The sequence below is a fragment of the Pangasianodon hypophthalmus genome, chromosome 10, assembly GCF_027358585.1.
Source record: "Pangasianodon hypophthalmus isolate fPanHyp1 chromosome 10, fPanHyp1.pri, whole genome shotgun sequence".
NCBI classification, from domain to species: domain Eukaryota; kingdom Metazoa; phylum Chordata; class Actinopteri; order Siluriformes; family Pangasiidae; genus Pangasianodon; species Pangasianodon hypophthalmus.
The window spans coordinates 5841178-5860467 of NC_069719.1; the positions used below are offsets into that span (position 1 = coordinate 5841178).

Consider the following 19290-nt stretch of genomic DNA (forward strand, 5'->3'; position numbering starts at 1 on the left):
TGGTTGAGGTGGGAGACAAAATTATTATATATCATATCATGATAGTTAAGATATATCTTAAGACACTTGCTAACAAACGGCCAGCAGAATGGTAGTGTTGTGCAGCAGAGATTTAGATCAATTACAACAGTTAACACTGAAAAAGTAATTTTGTACAAAATTTTTAAATTGTTGCTTTATATAAGAAGCTAAACTTATTGTGAGCCTGCTCTGTGACTTGCTCACTGTTCACACCTGCATGGTGTGTGTTCGTGTATATACTCCTTGGTTTAGCTGCAGTGATTGTGTCTGCCTGTGTTTTTACCCCAGTCGCAGATCTGGGCCATGGTCTGTGAGACAGCCGAAGTAAAAATACTCCACACTTACATCTTATCTCAAACTCTCAACTCAAAGCATTATAGAAAATAATACAGTAAACACCGTATAATAGTTTTTGTAAATTGTTTGATGTTCTATACAAAAGATCATTTTTACTTCCTGCATTCTTATTGCAACAGTGGCTCAGAGGTTAAAATTCAGTGCTAATGCCCAGGGAGTTATGAGGTTAAGCCCCTGTTTATGACCATGACCTTGACGACCTTTGAATTGTGTATCATTGAATAAAAGAATCTGCCTAATGCCATGGCTGTTTTTAGATCCAGAAGAGATTTACTTCACCCTTTTTCCACTGCAGAAAGTGCTGGAACTTTTTAACACCAGAAAATTTAGAGCCATGCTTTTTCCATCAACTGCTAGTCAAGTACCAACCAACAGTTTGGTTGCTCCTGATTGGAGAAGACCAAATACTGCTTGTGTGGGGGAGATATATTGTGGAAAATATTTACGGTCTAACTGTCAAACTAACTGTGCAGAAGGAAGCTGTCTTACTTATACAAAAACAGGGCGATAAACAAATGACATTTCGCTTCTTCGCCCCTTTTCTCCATGAGTAACCAAAAATGCCGACAAAATTCCCACACCGAAAAAAAATGGCAGCCAAACCGTACGACTGGTAACTTGGGTAACACAAATATTTACAAACACAGTAAGGGCACAGGCAAATCTCCACTTACACAAACAAGCTTGAGGTCATATTCCAGAATCACAAGTAACTAATAGCACAAACAAAAAGCGAGCACAAGGCTGATGAGTCCAAACTGTCGACTCCGTAACTCATGGAAAGGCAGGGAAAGCTGCAAGTGGTGGTGTGGAACACAGGATTGGGCTAGGAATGGACTACAACTGAGAATCAAGTGACGTGAAGTGACTTGTGGCCAAGTATGGTGACCCATACTCGGAATTTGTGCTCTGCATTTAACCCATCCAAGTGCACACACACAGCAGTGAACACACACCCTTTTTTTTTTGCTGCAGCGCCCGGGGAGCAGTTGGGGGTTCGGTGCCTTGCTCAATCGTGGTATTGAGGGTGGGAGAGAGCACTTGTCATTCACTCCCCCACCTACAATCCCTGCCGGACCCGAGACTCGAACCCACAACCTTTCACCTTCAGGTTGCAAGTCCGACTCTCTATCCATTAGGCCACGACTGCCCCCAACACACAAACACACAAACACACAAACACAACAAACACAGCTGGATGCTGTAACACCGCTTTCCAAAAGAGCAAACCAGACACAGATTTGTGATCATATACATTCTAACACCTAGAAAGGGCATCAGCTGCAATATTATAATTTGGATAGTAAAAGCTTGAATTATCAAGGACCATCGCATTCAGCGATGCTTGAAGTTGGCCATATGTTGCAGGAACACTAAGGGGTTGTGGTCAGTAAATACCAAGATGGCATCTAATCAGTGTCTAATTGTTATAAACATGCCAACAATACTTTTCAGTCCCAACTTTCTTCATAAACGACAACTGAACAGAAAATCGGACCTTTTTCTTTTCGTCTTCTGTTCACATCTCGCTGGCAGACTGTGTGCCTCAGTCCCCTACAACACTGTTCATACAAACCTGATATTCTTGTGAAATCCATGTTTATTTGATGTGATAATTCCTCGGATCCATCAGGCAGCTGAGTACTCGCTTTGTGTGGCTCAATTCCAACCCAGACCTGACCACGAGATCCCGAGCGTGTCGTACTCAACGAGTGCTACTCACACGGACGGGAAGAGAACCTGAATTATTTCACATTGCTTTAATAATTCAGATTCCTGTCCTGAAATCATTCACAGCCATTTCATGTGCCAGTGGAAAAAGAAAGAGCCTGTGACTTGTTCAGGGTTTTTAGCCTTCTGCATATGCTTTGAGAGACCTGATTACAGAACAGGTTCAGTATTTATTTATGTTGAGTTGACACGACTTTCAGAAATAAATTGCAGTGTAAAATACAGTGCATTATTATAGATTTTTGTGTGAGCCCTTGTTGGTACAGCCTTGAAAACTGGCCTGCAAGTTACAGTAATTTGCAGACCTTTTTAAGGGAAATATCTATCAAAAAATATCAGATGTGAAGGTTCTTGTGAAAGCTTTTGAGTAGCATAACTGTCTAAGGTTTTGCTGTAATGTTGAGAGATTAACAATTTGAATATAATATGTAGAAAGAGCTTGGAAGTAGAGCAAGCATGTGTTTCAGGTTCTCATCTCATGTCCATTTTGCGCCATTTTTAGCGGATTCCCTGTGGACTCGGTTAAAGGACACATGAAAGCCGACTCCTCATTAATGTCGATCGTTGCAGTGAACAATGTCCGGTTGTGTGAGTCACTGTCCATGAGACAGATCTATGGAGATGTAGCCATACAAGCTGACACTTGTGAGGAAAGTCCAGGATGCTGTCAAGGGTTAAATATGGCTGTAAAAAAGGAGGTATGTGAGTGGTCCAAATCAGAATCTGTCAAACTCAGCACCATCTCTGGCTGTGTTTCATTTTCTTAACCTTCCCTGTAGTGATGGTGAATTCCTGCACTTGGCTAAAGGGGAGAGTGTTTTGTGATGGTGTTGGACTGTTTTCTGAGAAATTATCTTTTGGTCCATTGTGAGAATCCTAAACCAGAGCCTCAGGAAGGAAAACTATTCTTACCCTGAGAGGCTTTAACAATATCCTTAAGGACACAAATGGTCACATGTACATTCCGTCTCTCTCATGAGGCTTTCTCTATTGTCCTTCAGGATTTCTGCTGTGTTGTACTGAAGCACTCTGACCCACCTGGCCGGCTGGAGATTAGACGCTGTTTAGACCGAGCCCATCGGTTTTTCCCACTAATTTCTTAAAACTGTTAACACGCTTTTTACGCCACAGTGCTGTTGAATTCTGATTGGTCAGAAGGGGTTGATTATGTTTCTATAGCAGCTCTCTAGTAGGTCTAGCTACAAGGCAAAGTACAGGTTTATATTATGTGGTTTTTTTTTTTTTTAAACTTTTAAAACAAGTTTTAACTTTTACAAGAGAAGTTTTCTGTGAGTAAATGTTGTAGAGTTTTGTGAAGGAGTCTCCAGTGTCAGGGCTTTGCAGGAGCTTTCCATGCACATGCACATGTTCTGCGAAATTAAATGTAACTCGCTGTGGTGTAAGAGGAATAGAATGTTATATTGGAACACAAGAAACTTTGGGGTGGTAACAGTTACTCACACCACCCTGTCGTTGATTATTTTCCTCTAACAGCACACCCATAATTCATTGTACAATAATTATATGTTATATATAAAATATAATTTATACCATTTATTATCGCAATTGGTCAGTAGAGAAGAGACGCTGGCTCTTATTTCAGTTTGGGGCGAACCAAAGCAGCAACAGTTTTTTCCAGCAACAGTTTTAAAATACAGTAAAACAATCACAAATATACGGGAAGCATCCATTTTTCGTTTCACGATTTGAGAAGTATTTAATATCGGGGGGCGGGTCACTGATACATGCTAAACACGGCAAGTAGCAGCAGTCAGACATCTTTTTTTTTTTTTCCCCAAAGTGAAGCAGCATCTGCATAGAAAATCACAGATATGTATCCGGGACTGAAATGATCAGATGACAGCTGAGTTTGGAGAAAAACAGTGTGTTATTTTGGCTGTAATTTTCTCAGAGGAGGACGGAGAAAAACACTGATGTGGCCGATTCAGCCAAAAAAAAAAAAAAACACAAAGGAGCACCTGTAAAATAGGAAATAACCCCAGGATGTCATGTAAATTTAATCCTGTCTGAATAGAGCTTTAGAAAATCCTCAGCTGTACTGATTCCAATACTGCAATCGATCTGATTTGCAGTCTGCTCTCTCGTTTTCTCCTTATTTAGTTGAAGTATTTCCACACAGTCAACATGATAGCAACTCCCACACATGCTTTGCTAAATAACTAGCTATCCGTTGTTGTTGTGGTAACTTAGGTGGCTACTGTTATTATCATGTCAGTGACTTAACATCGCTTTCTGTTAGACTGTGCTACAATTCCAGGCTAGATTTGTTATAGAATCTGATTGGGTTTGTTCTTTTGTCCTCTGATATCCAGTCCAGAATTTTCTATCCTGGTGCTAGATATCAGGTGTCGTCACTAATAAATTGCATCATCACATTCCTGTATCCACAGCCAGATGTGAAGTCAGCAGCTGTGTATGCACTGAGCTCAATCATCCCAAACCTGTAAATTCTTGTAGAGGTTATTATCTGACATATGGTCTGTTGTAAATGGGATGATCACACACTGATACATTCAGCGTGTGTGTGTGTGTGTGTGTGTGTGTGTGTGTGTGTGTGTGTAAGAGTGTGTGAGAGAGAGAGAGTGTGTGTGAGTGTTTTACAGCTTCTCAGTCAGATCCTGATGGAGAGCTGTCAGCCTGACCTCATCTCTGTCTCCAGTTTATCTCTCTCTATCCATCACTCTACTGTGTCTCTGTTTTCCCTCACTTAAGCTTTCCAAGCCTCTCCTTCTCTATCTTTGTGTCATTTTATTGATCTATCTATTCTGTTTTTCTGTTGGTTGGTCTTGCAGTAAAAGATGTGTGCAGTTGGTAAACTTAGATGCTCATTAATTAATGTCTCTGTATGGTGTCTTAGATCAGAAGGTGTGGCTGTGGTTTATTGTTCGACTGATATAAGCTGATATATGCTCATTACAGGGACAGGAAGATGGGTTGGAAGCGTTGTTTTTTTTTCTCTCCGCTCCCCACCTTCACATTTTTGGATGGCTGCTGCTTTTCAAAATGTTCTGTGTAATTCCAGAAAAAACATCTCGAAGCAGCCAAGCAAGTGCTCAGCCTAGGTGGGAACGTTAAGAAAAGCCTCCTGAGAGAATCACTCTTATGAAGCTGGTTGAAAAGTTGCCCAGAACAAATCAGAAATAATTTTGATTTGTTTAACAATTTTCTTGGTCAGTATATATAATATAATTGTATATTATGAAATATGTAATATTTCATAGTTTGTATTACAAGTATTGTTCTAAAATTCCTTGTGGGTGTATGGAGAGGACTGTAGTTCATTTAAAAAAATGGCTAAGCTAATGATCTTATCAGTAACAAATACGGCCAGTCTACCAGAGAGAGAGAGAGAGAGGGAGAGAGGGAGAGAGAGAGAGAGAGAGAGAGAGAGAACATGGATGTGCTAATAACAGTGAAGCAGCCCCAGCTGTTCAGTGACACTTTTTCTGTGTGTGTGTGTGTGTGTGTGTGTGTGTGTGTGTGTGTGTGTGTGTGTGTGTGTGAGAGAGAGTAAGAGCAGAGCCAGCTCTGAGTCGTATGTGGGTGTGTGCTCCCTGCTCTCTGGCTGTATTCTCTCTCCTCAGTGTCTCTGTTTTTGCAGGAAATTTTCACTAGTAGCTCTGATAAAAATATTTAGTTCCTGTTTTTAAAGAATTTCGGTTCAGAATATTGATTTGTGGGTTTTTGGGACGCTATTTCGAGTTTGGTCTGGTATGAGAGATGTATAGAGTTACTGTTGAAATGATCTCAGACTGAAATCGCTCTTTTTTTCTTCTCTCTAATTGTGTTTCAGTCTCACTTTCTGTCCCGGTGGGGTTTTGTAGCAGTGAGGTAGATTAAATATTAATACCATTATGGACATGTTCCTGTAATAATCATAAAAATGTCTGCACTGAGACCCTCCACAAAGCGCCAGAGAGGTCATAGGTTATTTTTTTCTGTCTCATGAAGTCAAGACCATGACCTCTTTATCTCATGATCTAAAAGGGTTAGTCAGATGGCACTGATAACCACTGTACTATTGTGATACAGCCGTACAATACTGTAATCTATAGCGAAGTATCCATGTTTATTAGTGACACAATATGCAGAAAAGAGCATTTTTCTTGTGTGGACCTTATTTATTTAACACCAAAGTTGTTTCATATTGAGGCAAAACCTGCAGAAAGGTAGGCTGGAGGTCATTTATGGTAACATCTCGTTTTAGTAGTAACTAGTGAGATGGGAAAAATCTAAAAACTTGAAGCATAAAAATTGTATTTTATTGTGCAAAATGTCCTTCTGAAACTTAGACCTGGTTTGCTGGTTGCATTCAGTGCTTTGAGTTATATATAAAATAGATATTTTCTTACCTTTCTTACCTAGTGTGTGTATGTGTGACGAAGCATGATGTTTGAAGCCTTTCTCCAGCATGCTAGGAGGCGCTCTGCAAGTGTTCTTGCATATCTGAAGAACCGAAACCATAGGAGCGGTGTTAAGAACAACGTAAAAGTGTTTGTGCAAAGAGCCCAGTAGCACATTATATATAAAATATGCCTGGAGCATTATTGGGACTTGCAGAACGTAGGGGTTGTGACTTGGATTGCGGAGAGCTTTATTAGGAAAATTTATGATCAACAGCATTGGCTGCGTCATGAACAGTTACTGGGATTTACGCAAGTTTGTCCTGCTGCTTCTTCTCACTGTAGCTCCATTTTGTTTGTGTTTTTTCACCAAAAAGTGCCATTTGGAATTGATGAAATAATAACATTATCTATTCAGTTAATTACGTATTTTTCTAAATGAAACACTGGAAAAGTAATTGAATTTCGTCCTTTTTCTGAAGATGTCATCTGCTCCTAAAATTATCAATAACATTACAAGAGCAAAAAACTCATCTTCTGAGATTGCCTCATCCTCCACTTCATAAAGCAAATCATCTTTGCTTTTTGTGAACATTTTTTTGTCAGCATTAGTTCTCATGTTGTCCCTTTGTCCCGTCACTGTGTGTTCTTAGGGACTTGACTTTTTTTATTTCTTGTCAGTGCTGAAGGATTTAAAATATATGTCAAAAAGAGGTTAAAGCGAGATGTAAAACTTGTAATCCTCAGCTGTTATTAGTTTTACACTGTGCTTCAGGAAACTCTAATGATGTTGGTGGAAATTGTTGTAAATGCGAGCTTCTTCTTTAAAGAGGGTTATATGACCTTGTCTCTGCATCTCTTTCTCGTTTTGACCTCTCCTTTTTCCTTTCCCACCCCCATCTTACTCTCTCACTCTCCTTCTTACCCTCCGTCATACACACATGGTGGAAATATCCTTTGTAACATTATATGAAGTTATTTCCCCCAAAGTACCCCACCTCCACCACAATGAAAAGTAAGGAATTTGTCATAAATTTTTGTACCTTTTTTCTTTCTGTCTTATGCACCTAGCTGTGTTTGAGCAAGTTCTCTAGTTACTCGTTCAGTCCTGTGTGTTAATTTTAGTGTGTTGCACTTGTAAATCTACAAAAGCTGTAGCTTCTTTATGTAAAGTAGCTTCATCAAGTCTGGTGGTAACGTGGTGAGGTGACGTTTCCTCTCACAGTGTATGTATATGTGGGTGGACTGACAAAAAATGATTAGATTGAACACCATGGGATCAGCAAAGATATTTTATAAATAGGGGAATGTTTTTCTGCTCTTCTATTTAAAAAAAGTGGATCACGTTTTTGTGATGATGGATGCTGACTGCAGCACGTTACATATTTTACACATAATGCTTTGCAGACCAAGTAGTCTTCGGTATGTGTAGAAATTACGTGTGTGTGTGTGTGTGTGTGTGTGTGTGTGAGAGAGAGAGAGAGAGAGACAGAGAGAGAGAGACTTGCCTCTTTCACGCTGCTTGTATTTCCATAGAATTCCTTACTGGAGGCCTGACCTCTGACCTCTGCTGCTTCCTGTGAGAATGTGCGTCACATTCCAGAATTGTGTGTGTATGTGTGTGTGCATGCGTGTGTACGTGCATGTGTTCATTCTCTGCCCAGAATGTGTCTTTCTTTCATTATACAGACCAAAATAAAAACACAGACAAAACACTGCACATTCCTCCCTCTGCTCTACCTGCACTTAAGCCAGAAAGTTACATCTCCACATTTATCATCAAGCTAGTTATTATTTGTGTGATTAATGTTCTTCCTTCCTGTTGTAAATAATAATTTTGGTCTATACTGTCTTGTTTTACGCTCTGATGTTTATTGTTTAATTGTTCACTTGTGCCCATGCACAAAGCTTTCTGAATCTAAATTCCAACAACATCACAACAATCACAATGCATACCACATACAAATCATGGACAAAATACACAATGAACTGCAGGGAAAATACAGATCGCAATAACTACACACGCAATACAGTATGAAACAAACTACGGATGAAATACAGAACAAAATAAATGATGGACAAAATACAGATAAATAAACTACAGATAAAACAGAATGAAATAAACTATAGACAAATTTAAAATAAAATAAACTTCAGAAAAAATACAGGATAAATTAAAATAAAGACAATACAAAATTTAATACACTACAGACAAGATACGGAAAGAAATATACTACAGCTAGAATACAGGCTGAAATAAACTATAGGCAAAAGACCAAATTAAACTATAGAAAAAAATAACAGAATTAAATAAACTACAGACAAAATTCAAGCTGAAATAAACGACAGACAAAATACAGAATGAAATAAACGACAGACAAAATACAGAATGAAATAAACTAAAAACATAATGCAGAACAAATAAACTACAGACAAAATACAGGATAAATGAAACTATAGACAAAATACAGGACAAAATAAAGACACAATGCAGAACACAATAAACTACAGACAAAATACAGAGCGAAATATAATACCGACAAAACAATCTACACACCAGAATAATTTAAATACAAAATCCTTCACAGACACAAATAACACAGCAAATATAAAGTTAAAGTGCACAGTAACTTGTATAAAACATTCCTGGGGTTGAGAAGTGTGCTGCACAAGTATATATGTTCTTCTTTTTCATTCTCCTTGCCTCTGTACTCTGAAATATCTCTATACACATTAAAGTAAACATATTGCTATACAATGGTACACGAGGTGTACAGTTAACTTGTCTGTGTCGATTGGGATCATTTGTGTGCAGCAGGAAATCAATAGCTTTATAGCGTGGACCTGTTCTCTAACCTGTGCTGTTTTTTTGGTTTTTTTTAAATCAAATGTTTATTCTCTGTCTCCAGTTTCTCCCATCATGTTTGTGTAATAGCGGGTGAAAATCTGCAGATTCAATAGAAGCACGGCTATGATTTGCTCACACAAATAGGTCGTAATGAGCACACTAATCAACCCGCACTCAATCAGCGTAACAACGTCGCTGCCGTTATGTTTGCACCATTGTCGTATAAACAGACTTTACTTTCTTAACCTGCAAACATCAAGACTCAAAGGTATCAAAGCGGACGTCAAAAGAATAACGCTCCACTTACAGGTGTTTATCATTATGGACAATCATTTTCCTGTGTTGATTTTTTTTCTTAAATCAATGATGGCGTAGTAGCCGAGTTGTGCGAGAGAGTGTTAAGCCGCAGGCAGCCAGTCACTCAGGCCATAATTACAAACTGAAGAGCGTCCTGATGAGTGTCTGTACACGTTTTAGCACAGTATGGGGTGCTAGAAGAAAAAGGGACAAGTGTTTAGGGCTTTAAAAAAACCTGAGGAGATTAGGAGGCCTCCTGCCGAGCGATAAAAATGCACTGACTCACTTTACTTCTATTAGACCACACTAATGAGGATGATGGCTTTTGGATAAATACAAGCTCTAATTCGACTCAAATGTCATCGCCGAGAAGAGGGCCTGCATTAGCTGGATAAAGCTTTTAAAAGATTTGATGCTTTTTTGTGGTCAGATAATATAAAATGTGAAGCTAAAGCGCTGTATTAAAAGTATTACAGTGTGCGTTGCCTCTTTGATGACTGCGTGGTTGTATTATTTTTTTTTTTGGTTGTCACAATCACAGAATTGACATTTATTTTATTATTTTTTAAATTATTCACATTTAATCTCTGCAGTCTGCATCCTAGGGGTGCTAATAGTTTTATTAATTGTATGTTTGTATTCTAATCTCGATGGTTAGAGTGAAGAGGAGTAATACTGAATTTCCAGTCTCCTCCAAAAAAGTAGATTAAATGGATGGATGGTTGGATATAGACAGATAGATATTGATGGACGGATAGCTAGATAGATATGGACTGATGGATATTAATGTACGGACAGATACAATGGATAAAAAAGTCTACACACCCCTGTTAAAATTGCAGGGGTTTGTGATGTAAGAAATGAAACCAAGATAAATTGTGTCTATCTTTTTCTACTTTTGTGATGTAGCACACAACAAAAGTGAACAACAAACAAACATTTTGGGGAAAAAAAGAAAAAACCTTACAATGTCTTGGTTGCACAAGCGTGCACACCCTTTTTATAAAGGGGCATGTGACTGCTCAAAATTAATCACATTCGGACAGGATTTTCTTGACATCTTCTTGGTTTTATTTGACTGCTGAAGCCATGATCTGCAAAGAGCTTACAAAGCATGTGTGGCATCTCATTGTCGTAAGGTTGCGATCAGGAGAGGGGTACAAAAGAATTTCCAAAATGTGAAAGCCATCGTCAACAAGTGGAGAAAAAGTGGCGCCACAGTGACCAAGGACAGGATGTCCCTCCAAAACTGACAAAAGGCAAGATGAAAACTTGGCAGATTCCCTGATAAGAGACTTACAGTAACATTAAAGGAGCTGCAGAAATATCTGGCAAGTGCTGCTCACTCCCATGTGAAAACAATCTTTCATATTCTTCACATGTCTACGCTGTAGGGGGCTAGACGGAAGCCCTTTGTCAAAAAAAAAAAAAAAAAAAAATGGTAAAATATATTATGGACTGATGAGTCCAAGGTAGAACATTTTGGGCATAATTCTAGACGAAAATCAAGACAGCTTATTACCCAAATAACACTATACCCAAGATGAAGCATGGTGGTGGCAGCATCATGTTATGAAGCTGCTTCTCTTCAACTGGGACTGGAATCATGGATAGCTCCAAATACCAATCTGTTTTGGCATAAAATATGAATGCCTCTGTTAGACATCTGAAAATGATGAAAAATTTCACTGTTCAGCATGATAATGACCCGAAGCACAAATCCAAGTCAGCAAAACCAGTGGCTTCAGAAGATGATGATCAATGTTCTGGATGGCCCAGTCAGAGCTTACATCTAAATCCTATCGAAAACCTGTGGAATGACTTGAAGAAGGCTTTCGACAGTAGATCCCCTCACAGCTTGATGAATGTGGAGCATTTTTGCAAGGAAGCGTGGAATAAAATGGACAAATCAAGATGTGCTAAATTGGCAGATTCTTATCCAAAAGCAAAAGGTGTATTGCTTGTAATAGAATATTATTTAAGGGATGTACATATTTATACAACCAGGATATTGTAAGGGTCTTTTTTTTGTCCCTTTTTTCCCCAAAAAACATGTTTTTCACTTGAAATGTGTTGGTTGCTATATCACATTACAGGCAGGAAAATATCTGACGTGATTTATCTTGGTTTCATTTTTACAGCACAAAAACCTGCGATTTTAACTGGGCTGTGTAGACTTTTTATATTCTCTGTAGATACGGATGGACAGAAAGTTAGGTACAGATAGACAGACAGAGATGGATGGATGGATGGGTATGGATGGATGAACAGATGGATATGGAGAGGTAGATAGATAGATACAGATTGTTGGATGGATGGATTGACAGATGGATGGATTGACAGATGGATAGATTGAACATGCAACATGATACTTGAACATGAACACATGAGCACAAAGCTGTGTTCTGATTGGCCAATGCGAGTTAAAATGAGTGTGTGCGAGTGTGTGGATCTCACACATCACACATTCAGGCAGCCATAACCATTAATCTTTGTGTGTGTGTGTGTGTGTGTGTGTGTGCGCGTGTGTGTTTCAGATGCAATGGCTGCCCCGTCGCCAGCAAAGAGTATTGGCGACCCAGGCATCACGCCTCTCTCCCCTACACACACAATGGTGAGCCTCTTTCTCTGTCGCTGTGATAATAACAGGAGTTGAAGTGAGCTTTTGTTAGATATTTGATAGATATTGTTTGTAAGTATTACTGCAAGTTAGACCCCTAGTCAGAATTTTAAAACAGCAGAATTGTCCAGTTTGAAGTGATGAATTGAATTTTATGAAGCCTTTGTAACTGTAGCTCAGTGTGAGAATCCTCTAACTGTCTGATGAGGAAAATGAAATCCTCTCTCTCTCTCTCACTAACTCTCTCACTCTCTCTATCTGTCTCTGCAGAAGGATTCGGAGCAGAATGAACCGGCGAGTCACTCGTTCATGGTGGTGGTGGCCATCGACTTCGGCACCACGTCCAGCGGCTATGCCTACGCTTTCATTAAAGAGCCAGAGTGCATCCACACCATGAGGTGAGAGAAACACAGCCAAAGTGTATTACCTGGACAAAGTGAAGGGAATGATGGTACTTTTATATAAAACAGTTCTCTCTGGAACTCTTCCACGCTTTTCCAGTTAAAACTGAGGTGGTACCCAGGCAGCAAAATGAACTCTGATCCAGCACTAAAAAACTGCTGGTCTGGAACCAAGAACCAGTGATGTCAGAGGCTTGGGCGTGACATCAATTTGTCACCATGACAACAAAGACAACTTCAGTTCGATTTCATGACTGCAATAAAAATAAGATGTGAATAAATCAGCAGTTGATTTATATTGACCATAACTCTGTTCATTCCGTTCACTCTTCCTGTCACACAGTTCTTCTTTTAATTCCTCTCCTTTTGTACATCTCTCTTTCTCTCTCTGTCTGTATCTCTTGTTGTCTCTTTATCTGTCTCTCTCTCTCACACACACACACACACACACACACACACCCTCTCTCTAATGCACTGGTGTAATCTTTTAGCCCAGCTTCTGGTTCAGTCTCTATTTCAGTCTTTCTCATTTGTCTCTTTAGGCACCTACACACTCTATTACAAATTTATTTATAGACACCTGTGTGTGTGCCTGTGAGAGGAGGGGGGGGGGAAGGGGGGGGGGGGGGGTATATCTGAAACCAGCAAATCAGCTGCATCCCAGAGTTCACCTAACCTTTGACCCGCAGAGGTCAGTTTGACAACAGTCAATTTCCCCAAACAGATAAACAAACAGCTGAACAGGATAATAAACAGACGCACTGATGTGTGGATAGACAGATGGCATTCCTCTCAAATTAGCCAGGAATGTAAGTAATGTTTGGAATTCTATATTTTTGGAAATGTATTTTTGCCTGCTGGTGTCATCACCGCTCACAGTCCTGCTCCTGAGAACAGTATTTTACCTGCTAGAACACACAAAAAACATTAAAGGCTTTACAGTATTTCAGAGAGTTAAATCAGGTTTGGTCGAACAAAAGAGACGTCCATGTTTTTTAGGATTGAGACTGAAAATGACTGCAATTAATTGTCTGGCTTACAGTAGTTAGCCAAATAACTCCGAAATGATCCTGCCCTGACTGACTCATTAATAAGGTAAAACAAATGGATCAGATTTGAGATACTGGAATTAGCTGGCTAACTGATCTAGCTAGTGAATAAAGCAAGCTGCATAAAAAAATAAGCTAGCTAAGTGCAACAGGGCTCAGGTCACAGAGGAGGACTTTATTATAACACAAACCCAAAAATAAAGTACAAGACTGAAAGCACTGGAGTGAGTGGACGTGGCTAAAATATTTCGGGTATGTTCAGGGCCTTGAGTGCAGGCGATGACTGGATGAAGAGCAGCGTAACTGTAAAGTGTGCAGGGTTAGAATGAATACATTAGTAAGAGGTGTGATTGGGGTGTGCTGCTGCGCTACAGTCAGCTCCTGTCCTTCTCTGTAATAACTCAGATAACACACAGTGACATTTTCCTAATGATATACTAGATATATTAGATTCCACTTACAGACTTTACATCAATATTTTATTGGAAGAAATAAGCAGCTGGCTGGCAAAACACAGAGCAGATCTTCCTGCGCACATTTGTGAGGGTTTATTCATGCGTGAGCATCTCATCTCTGTGAGGGCAATGCATTTTGCGAATGTGACATTTAATTAGTTTATTAGCTATTCCGTTCAGTCTGTTAATTATGTAATATTCACTGTGTAATGATGCGTCAAATGTTCAGTTTACATTTAGGAGTCACATCCAAGTTGTTTTTATTTGTTAGGTAAGGAATAAAACTCTTGGGGACGTGTATATAGTGTATATTAATCAACGATGGGTGGTGTGATGCAGCCCAGTGTTAAACGGTGTTACTGTCGCCACCCTGAGGTTTAGTATTTTCCTATAACAGCACATTCTTAAGGTTTTTATTCCTCTCCTACCACAGCAAAAAAAATGATTATTAAAGAACAACACAGTAGTTTATAGTTACATTTTCTGTGTTATGGAATGTCATCATGTTTTGTTAAATAACAGAACATTTTAATCTGTTTAATATTAGTCTTAGATTATGTGAAGCATCTGTCATACAAGTCAGAAAGAATAGCTCATTAATATAATCCTGTAATTTGCCTTACAATTGGAACTACTGCCAGAGCTGTTGTTATAGAAAATGGATCAACGCCATCTGACCGATCAGAATTTGAGAATTCAGCAGCGCTGGGTATAATGATGAGATAATTCAGTCACTTGTATTTACTTAGTATTTTAGTACAATACTATCATGTAAATCATGTAAGAAATGGAACAGGACATTTGTACGCCTTTGCTTGAAGTCACAAAAATGCCATTTTAGAGAGTGTGGGATGGTGTTAACAAACAGAATCTTCTACCAAAGTGGGTCTGAAGATTCCACTGCCCCAAATGTCACACCCCCTGATGAGGCGCTCCACCCACACCAGTGCAGGAGCTTGCTTTTTTTTTTTAACTGGTGGAAAAGAGGAAAAAATAGCAACACATGAATATTTTACCACAGCATCAGATTTGCATCTTTACAAAAGAAGAGCCTACAGGTCAGTTTAAGTGTTCCCTCTTCTGAGTCGTGACTCTGCTCACACACACACACACACACACACACACACACACCATGTTCAATCAGTTGTCCATTCCCCTGAGTCTTTAATTCTGGCTTAGGGGACAGAAGACTGGCACGGATTACAGACACACTCTTGCCTTGCAGAGCTATGAGCTCCTGAAGTTGTTTAGGTTAGATTAAACTAACTGATCCCTAAATCTGGAAATGAGCTCGAAGCTTTTCTTTCCTGAGCTCTTAAGCAGGCCTCTCTGTGGTTCACTGAGAACTCAGTGAAGAGCTCAAACTCTACACAGAATCACACCGAAGGTTCAGAATTTCAGGAAACATTGCTTCATTCTCTGCTGTAGGATCAGCCATCCTTCCTCAGGAACGCCTGCTAAAATCTGACATGCCTACAGTTTAAAAACATGAAGCAAATAGTGGGAACAGGATTTTCCTGAAATATTTCACTTTTACACCAGGATTTCTCCAACAGTATATATACAGAATAATTATTGAATAACAACTATCAACTGTGTATGATTTTTTATTTCATTTTAATAAATGGTAAGAGTATTCAGTAAAATATTGTTTTTAAAAATGGTTCTTGGTAGTGGTCCCAGTCTTTCAGATGCTAACACATATGATGGATATCGTGTGTGTGATGTTAAAGCTGTCATGTAGGCCAGATCAACTGGGAATGACATCTTCAGTTCAGTTTTAGGAATTCACAGTTCTCTCATGACTGGCTGCTGTGGTGGCCATTCTGACTGAAATGATTTCTCTGCCTTCATGGCAAAAGCCCTGAATAATTTAGATGATGTGTGTGTGTGTCTGTGCGTGTGTCTGTGCGTGTGTCTGTGCGTGTGTCTGTGCGTGTGTCTGTGCGTGTGTTGGTCACTGGTTCCTTACATTCAAGTAAACCTGATAAAAGCTATAGATTTGTAGATGATATCGCTAATTTACTATTTATTTCAGTCATTTGTAAACCAGATTGTAGCAATGTGCATTATGGGTAATATACACAACTATTAACTGTAACATTTGGGGATATAGACAGTAATTGTCCCATGGTCTCCTGTCTACTGTTCCAAAGTTTGCACAAATGCAGTTACATGCTGATTGCGATTGTGTGCTCTTGTTGCTAGGCGCTGGGAGGGCGGAGACCCGGGCGTGTCCAATCAGAAGACGCCGACCACCATTCTGCTGAGTCCTGACAAGAAGTTCCACAGTTTTGGTTATGCAGCGAGAGACTTTTACCACGACTTGGACCCCACCGAGTCAAAGCAGTGGCTCTACCTGGAGAAGTTTAAAATGAAACTTCACACGACTGCGGTACACACACACACACACACACACACACACACACACACACACACACAATGCTTTACAGGAAACAATATACCTCCATTCTATTTATTCTATTCATCTATACATTCTGTAACATTATTGAGTTATATTGCAATATAGAATTTCATGTACATTTATAATAATTCTGTTATATTTGGATATGTAAATTTGTCATAAGTCTTAGGAAATATTTAAACTCAGTTTGTTTTCATGGGTAAAGGTTGGTCTGTATTTTGAACAAAATGATTTGTAGGACTGCACGAAAGCCGTGATTGATAAAAACACACAGAACCTGTGATCAGGAGCGTCTGATTAGTCAGCATTATCACAGCTCTCAATAACACAGTTAGGGATTAGTTTAGTATTTGCATATTCCAGCCTCTTCAGTTTCAGTAGGCAGGATTTATTCTGAGGGATTTTATACACAGAATTTTTTTTCTTTGCATAAAATCACAACTATGGCGACTAGGGAAGCTATGATATTATCTTAAAAATGATATATTAAGATAAATATAAACATATCCTTATACAGCAAACCAACAGATCACAGCAGTAGGAAAAGCAGGACAGTGGGCCTGAGGAGGACAGAAGTTTCCTTCTAGAAAATAACATGACATAGTGTTCAATAAAATTCAGCAGGAAATGACATTTTATTTTAAATGAGCCTTTTAAAAAAATTTTCATTTAATTGCTAGCATTGTGTGCATAGCTTAATGGAAATGCAGTCAGTATAACTAATATTGCAACAATGATAAAATACTGTATGTACACCCAAGTGAGTGTTATGTCTTCATACGTTAAACAGCATTAATATACCTTTTACTTGTGTATGTGTTTTCTTGTTTATTTTCCTCCCCAGAATCTGTCCATCGACACAGACCTCCATGCAGCCAATGGGAAGAAAGTGAAGGCTTTGGATATATTTGCCTACGCACTGGCCTTCTTCAAGGAACAGGCTCTCAAAGTAAATCACATTGTACTGTGTATCTGTGTACAGGGATTTTTAATTTTGTTGGTGTCTGTCTAACACTGTGCTCTGATTGGCTGCAGGAGCTGAGCGACCAGGCGGGGGCGGAGTTTGACAACGCTGACGTCAGATGGGTCATCACTGTTCCGGCCATCTGGAAAATGCCGGCAAAGCAGTTCATGAGAGAGGCTGCGTATAAGGTACAGACAGACATGCATGCATAAAATTCAGTCACATTCTGTTGAGCTTCTCGTATACAGATTGGCCCTGTCTCACAGATCATTGATACTACATCTCCATGTTTCACACACACAAGCACACAGATTGTCCATTTTTTGTTTTTCTTTCTTTCACATATTCACACAAACACTGTGTTAGTGCTGCACCAGTCTCTTGTTTCAGTTTTATTTGATATGATGATGATATCAGAGCGCTGAGTATCAATAACAATTCAGCACATTGTCTTACGAGTTAGGAGACATGTCATAGGTGTGATGGTGACATTCCTAAGACACTTTGTCATGTTTAGCTTCTGGGACAGTATTTTCCGCACACGACTAGCTCCTTCTGTCTTATACACGTTTATAGAGACCTCACTTCTTTGCCTGTCTCTCCTTCTCAGTACTACATGTTTTTATATCCATTATCAGCTCAGTATGTGTTGCAGCCTCCTAGTGGATGTGTTTGACATTGCAGCCTTCCTGTAGTTTCTTTTAATGATGCTTTAAAGCTGCAGAGAGAGAAAGTGCTAAAATGCACTAAAATGCATCTTTAACACCAGAGTTTGAGGAAATAAGAGATCAGATCTCTGAGAAAGAAAGAGAAGCCAAAAGAAAAATAAAATAGACAGATAAAAGGAGGGAAAGAAAGAAGAGATGAGAAGGAGAAGGGTTTAATAGACAGTGATGTCACCCTTTTAGGACACTCTCTTAGATGATAACACACACACATACACACACAGACACACACACACAGACATATTGTCTAGCTCTTTCTCCCCACCTTCAGATGCAGCACAGTACTGCACTGCTGTGTGTGTGTGTGTGTGTGTGTGTGTGTGTGTGTGTGTGTGTGTGTGGCAGGAGACAAGGTTAGAGGAAAGGGAATACTAAACAAGTATGGAGTGAAAGAGAAACAAAGGAAGAGACAGGGAAGATGAAAGAAGGAAAATAAAGGGATGAACAGGTGAGGGCATGAGAGAGACCCGGAAAGAGGGGTATGGATTTGGAGGAAAAGAGATGGATGGATGGAGGGAGATGGTGAGGAAGCAAGGAAATATGTAAGGATGAGGATGGAAGAAAGGATGAGAGAAGGAGAGAGGGAGGATGAAAAACTGAAAGAGGAAGGATGAGTGACAGGGTGGAAGAGAGAAAAGTGAAAGCGTGAAAGAGAGGATGAGGGAGGGATGCTAAAATAAACACATCACTTTTGTGCCATATTAATAAAGAACACACACACACACACACACACACACACAGCCTAACTGAGATATCACGCCATATTATAGAAAGAAAGACACCCAGAGAGAAAGAAGAAGGAAACAAAGACTGAATGGGTGAATTTGTGGATGGATGGATGGATGGATAAGCGGATGTTTGGACGGATGGAACACCAGATCATGCAGTGTGTAGGGGAGTGTGAGGCGTGGCTGTGTCCTAGATGCTTGCACAGGGGAGGGGGAGGTTGTGGCAGTAAGAAGGAGATAAAGAACAAATGGAAGAGAGATAATTACAGATAGAGAGAGAGAGGGATGGGAGGTGAGAACTGCAC

The 19290-nt window shown here is 39.5% G+C and overlaps 1 protein-coding gene across 4 annotated transcripts in view; it reads left to right on the forward strand.

Annotated features, from left to right (window-relative positions):
- Positions 1 to 19290, forward strand: part of hspa12a (heat shock protein 12A) — a 49031-nt gene that overhangs the window by 10078 nt on the left and 19663 nt on the right. For all 4 annotated transcript variants that reach the window (XM_026944201.3, XM_026944203.3, XM_034308116.2 and 1 more), the window contains exons 2-6: positions 12156 to 12232; positions 12509 to 12636; positions 16352 to 16538; positions 17413 to 17517; positions 17604 to 17720. In XM_026944201.3, coding sequence (XP_026800002.3) covers positions 12156 to 12232; positions 12509 to 12636; positions 16352 to 16538; positions 17413 to 17517; positions 17604 to 17720 — 614 coding nt within the window. The remainder of the gene's footprint in view (positions 1 to 12155; positions 12233 to 12508; positions 12637 to 16351; positions 16539 to 17412; positions 17518 to 17603; positions 17721 to 19290) is intronic.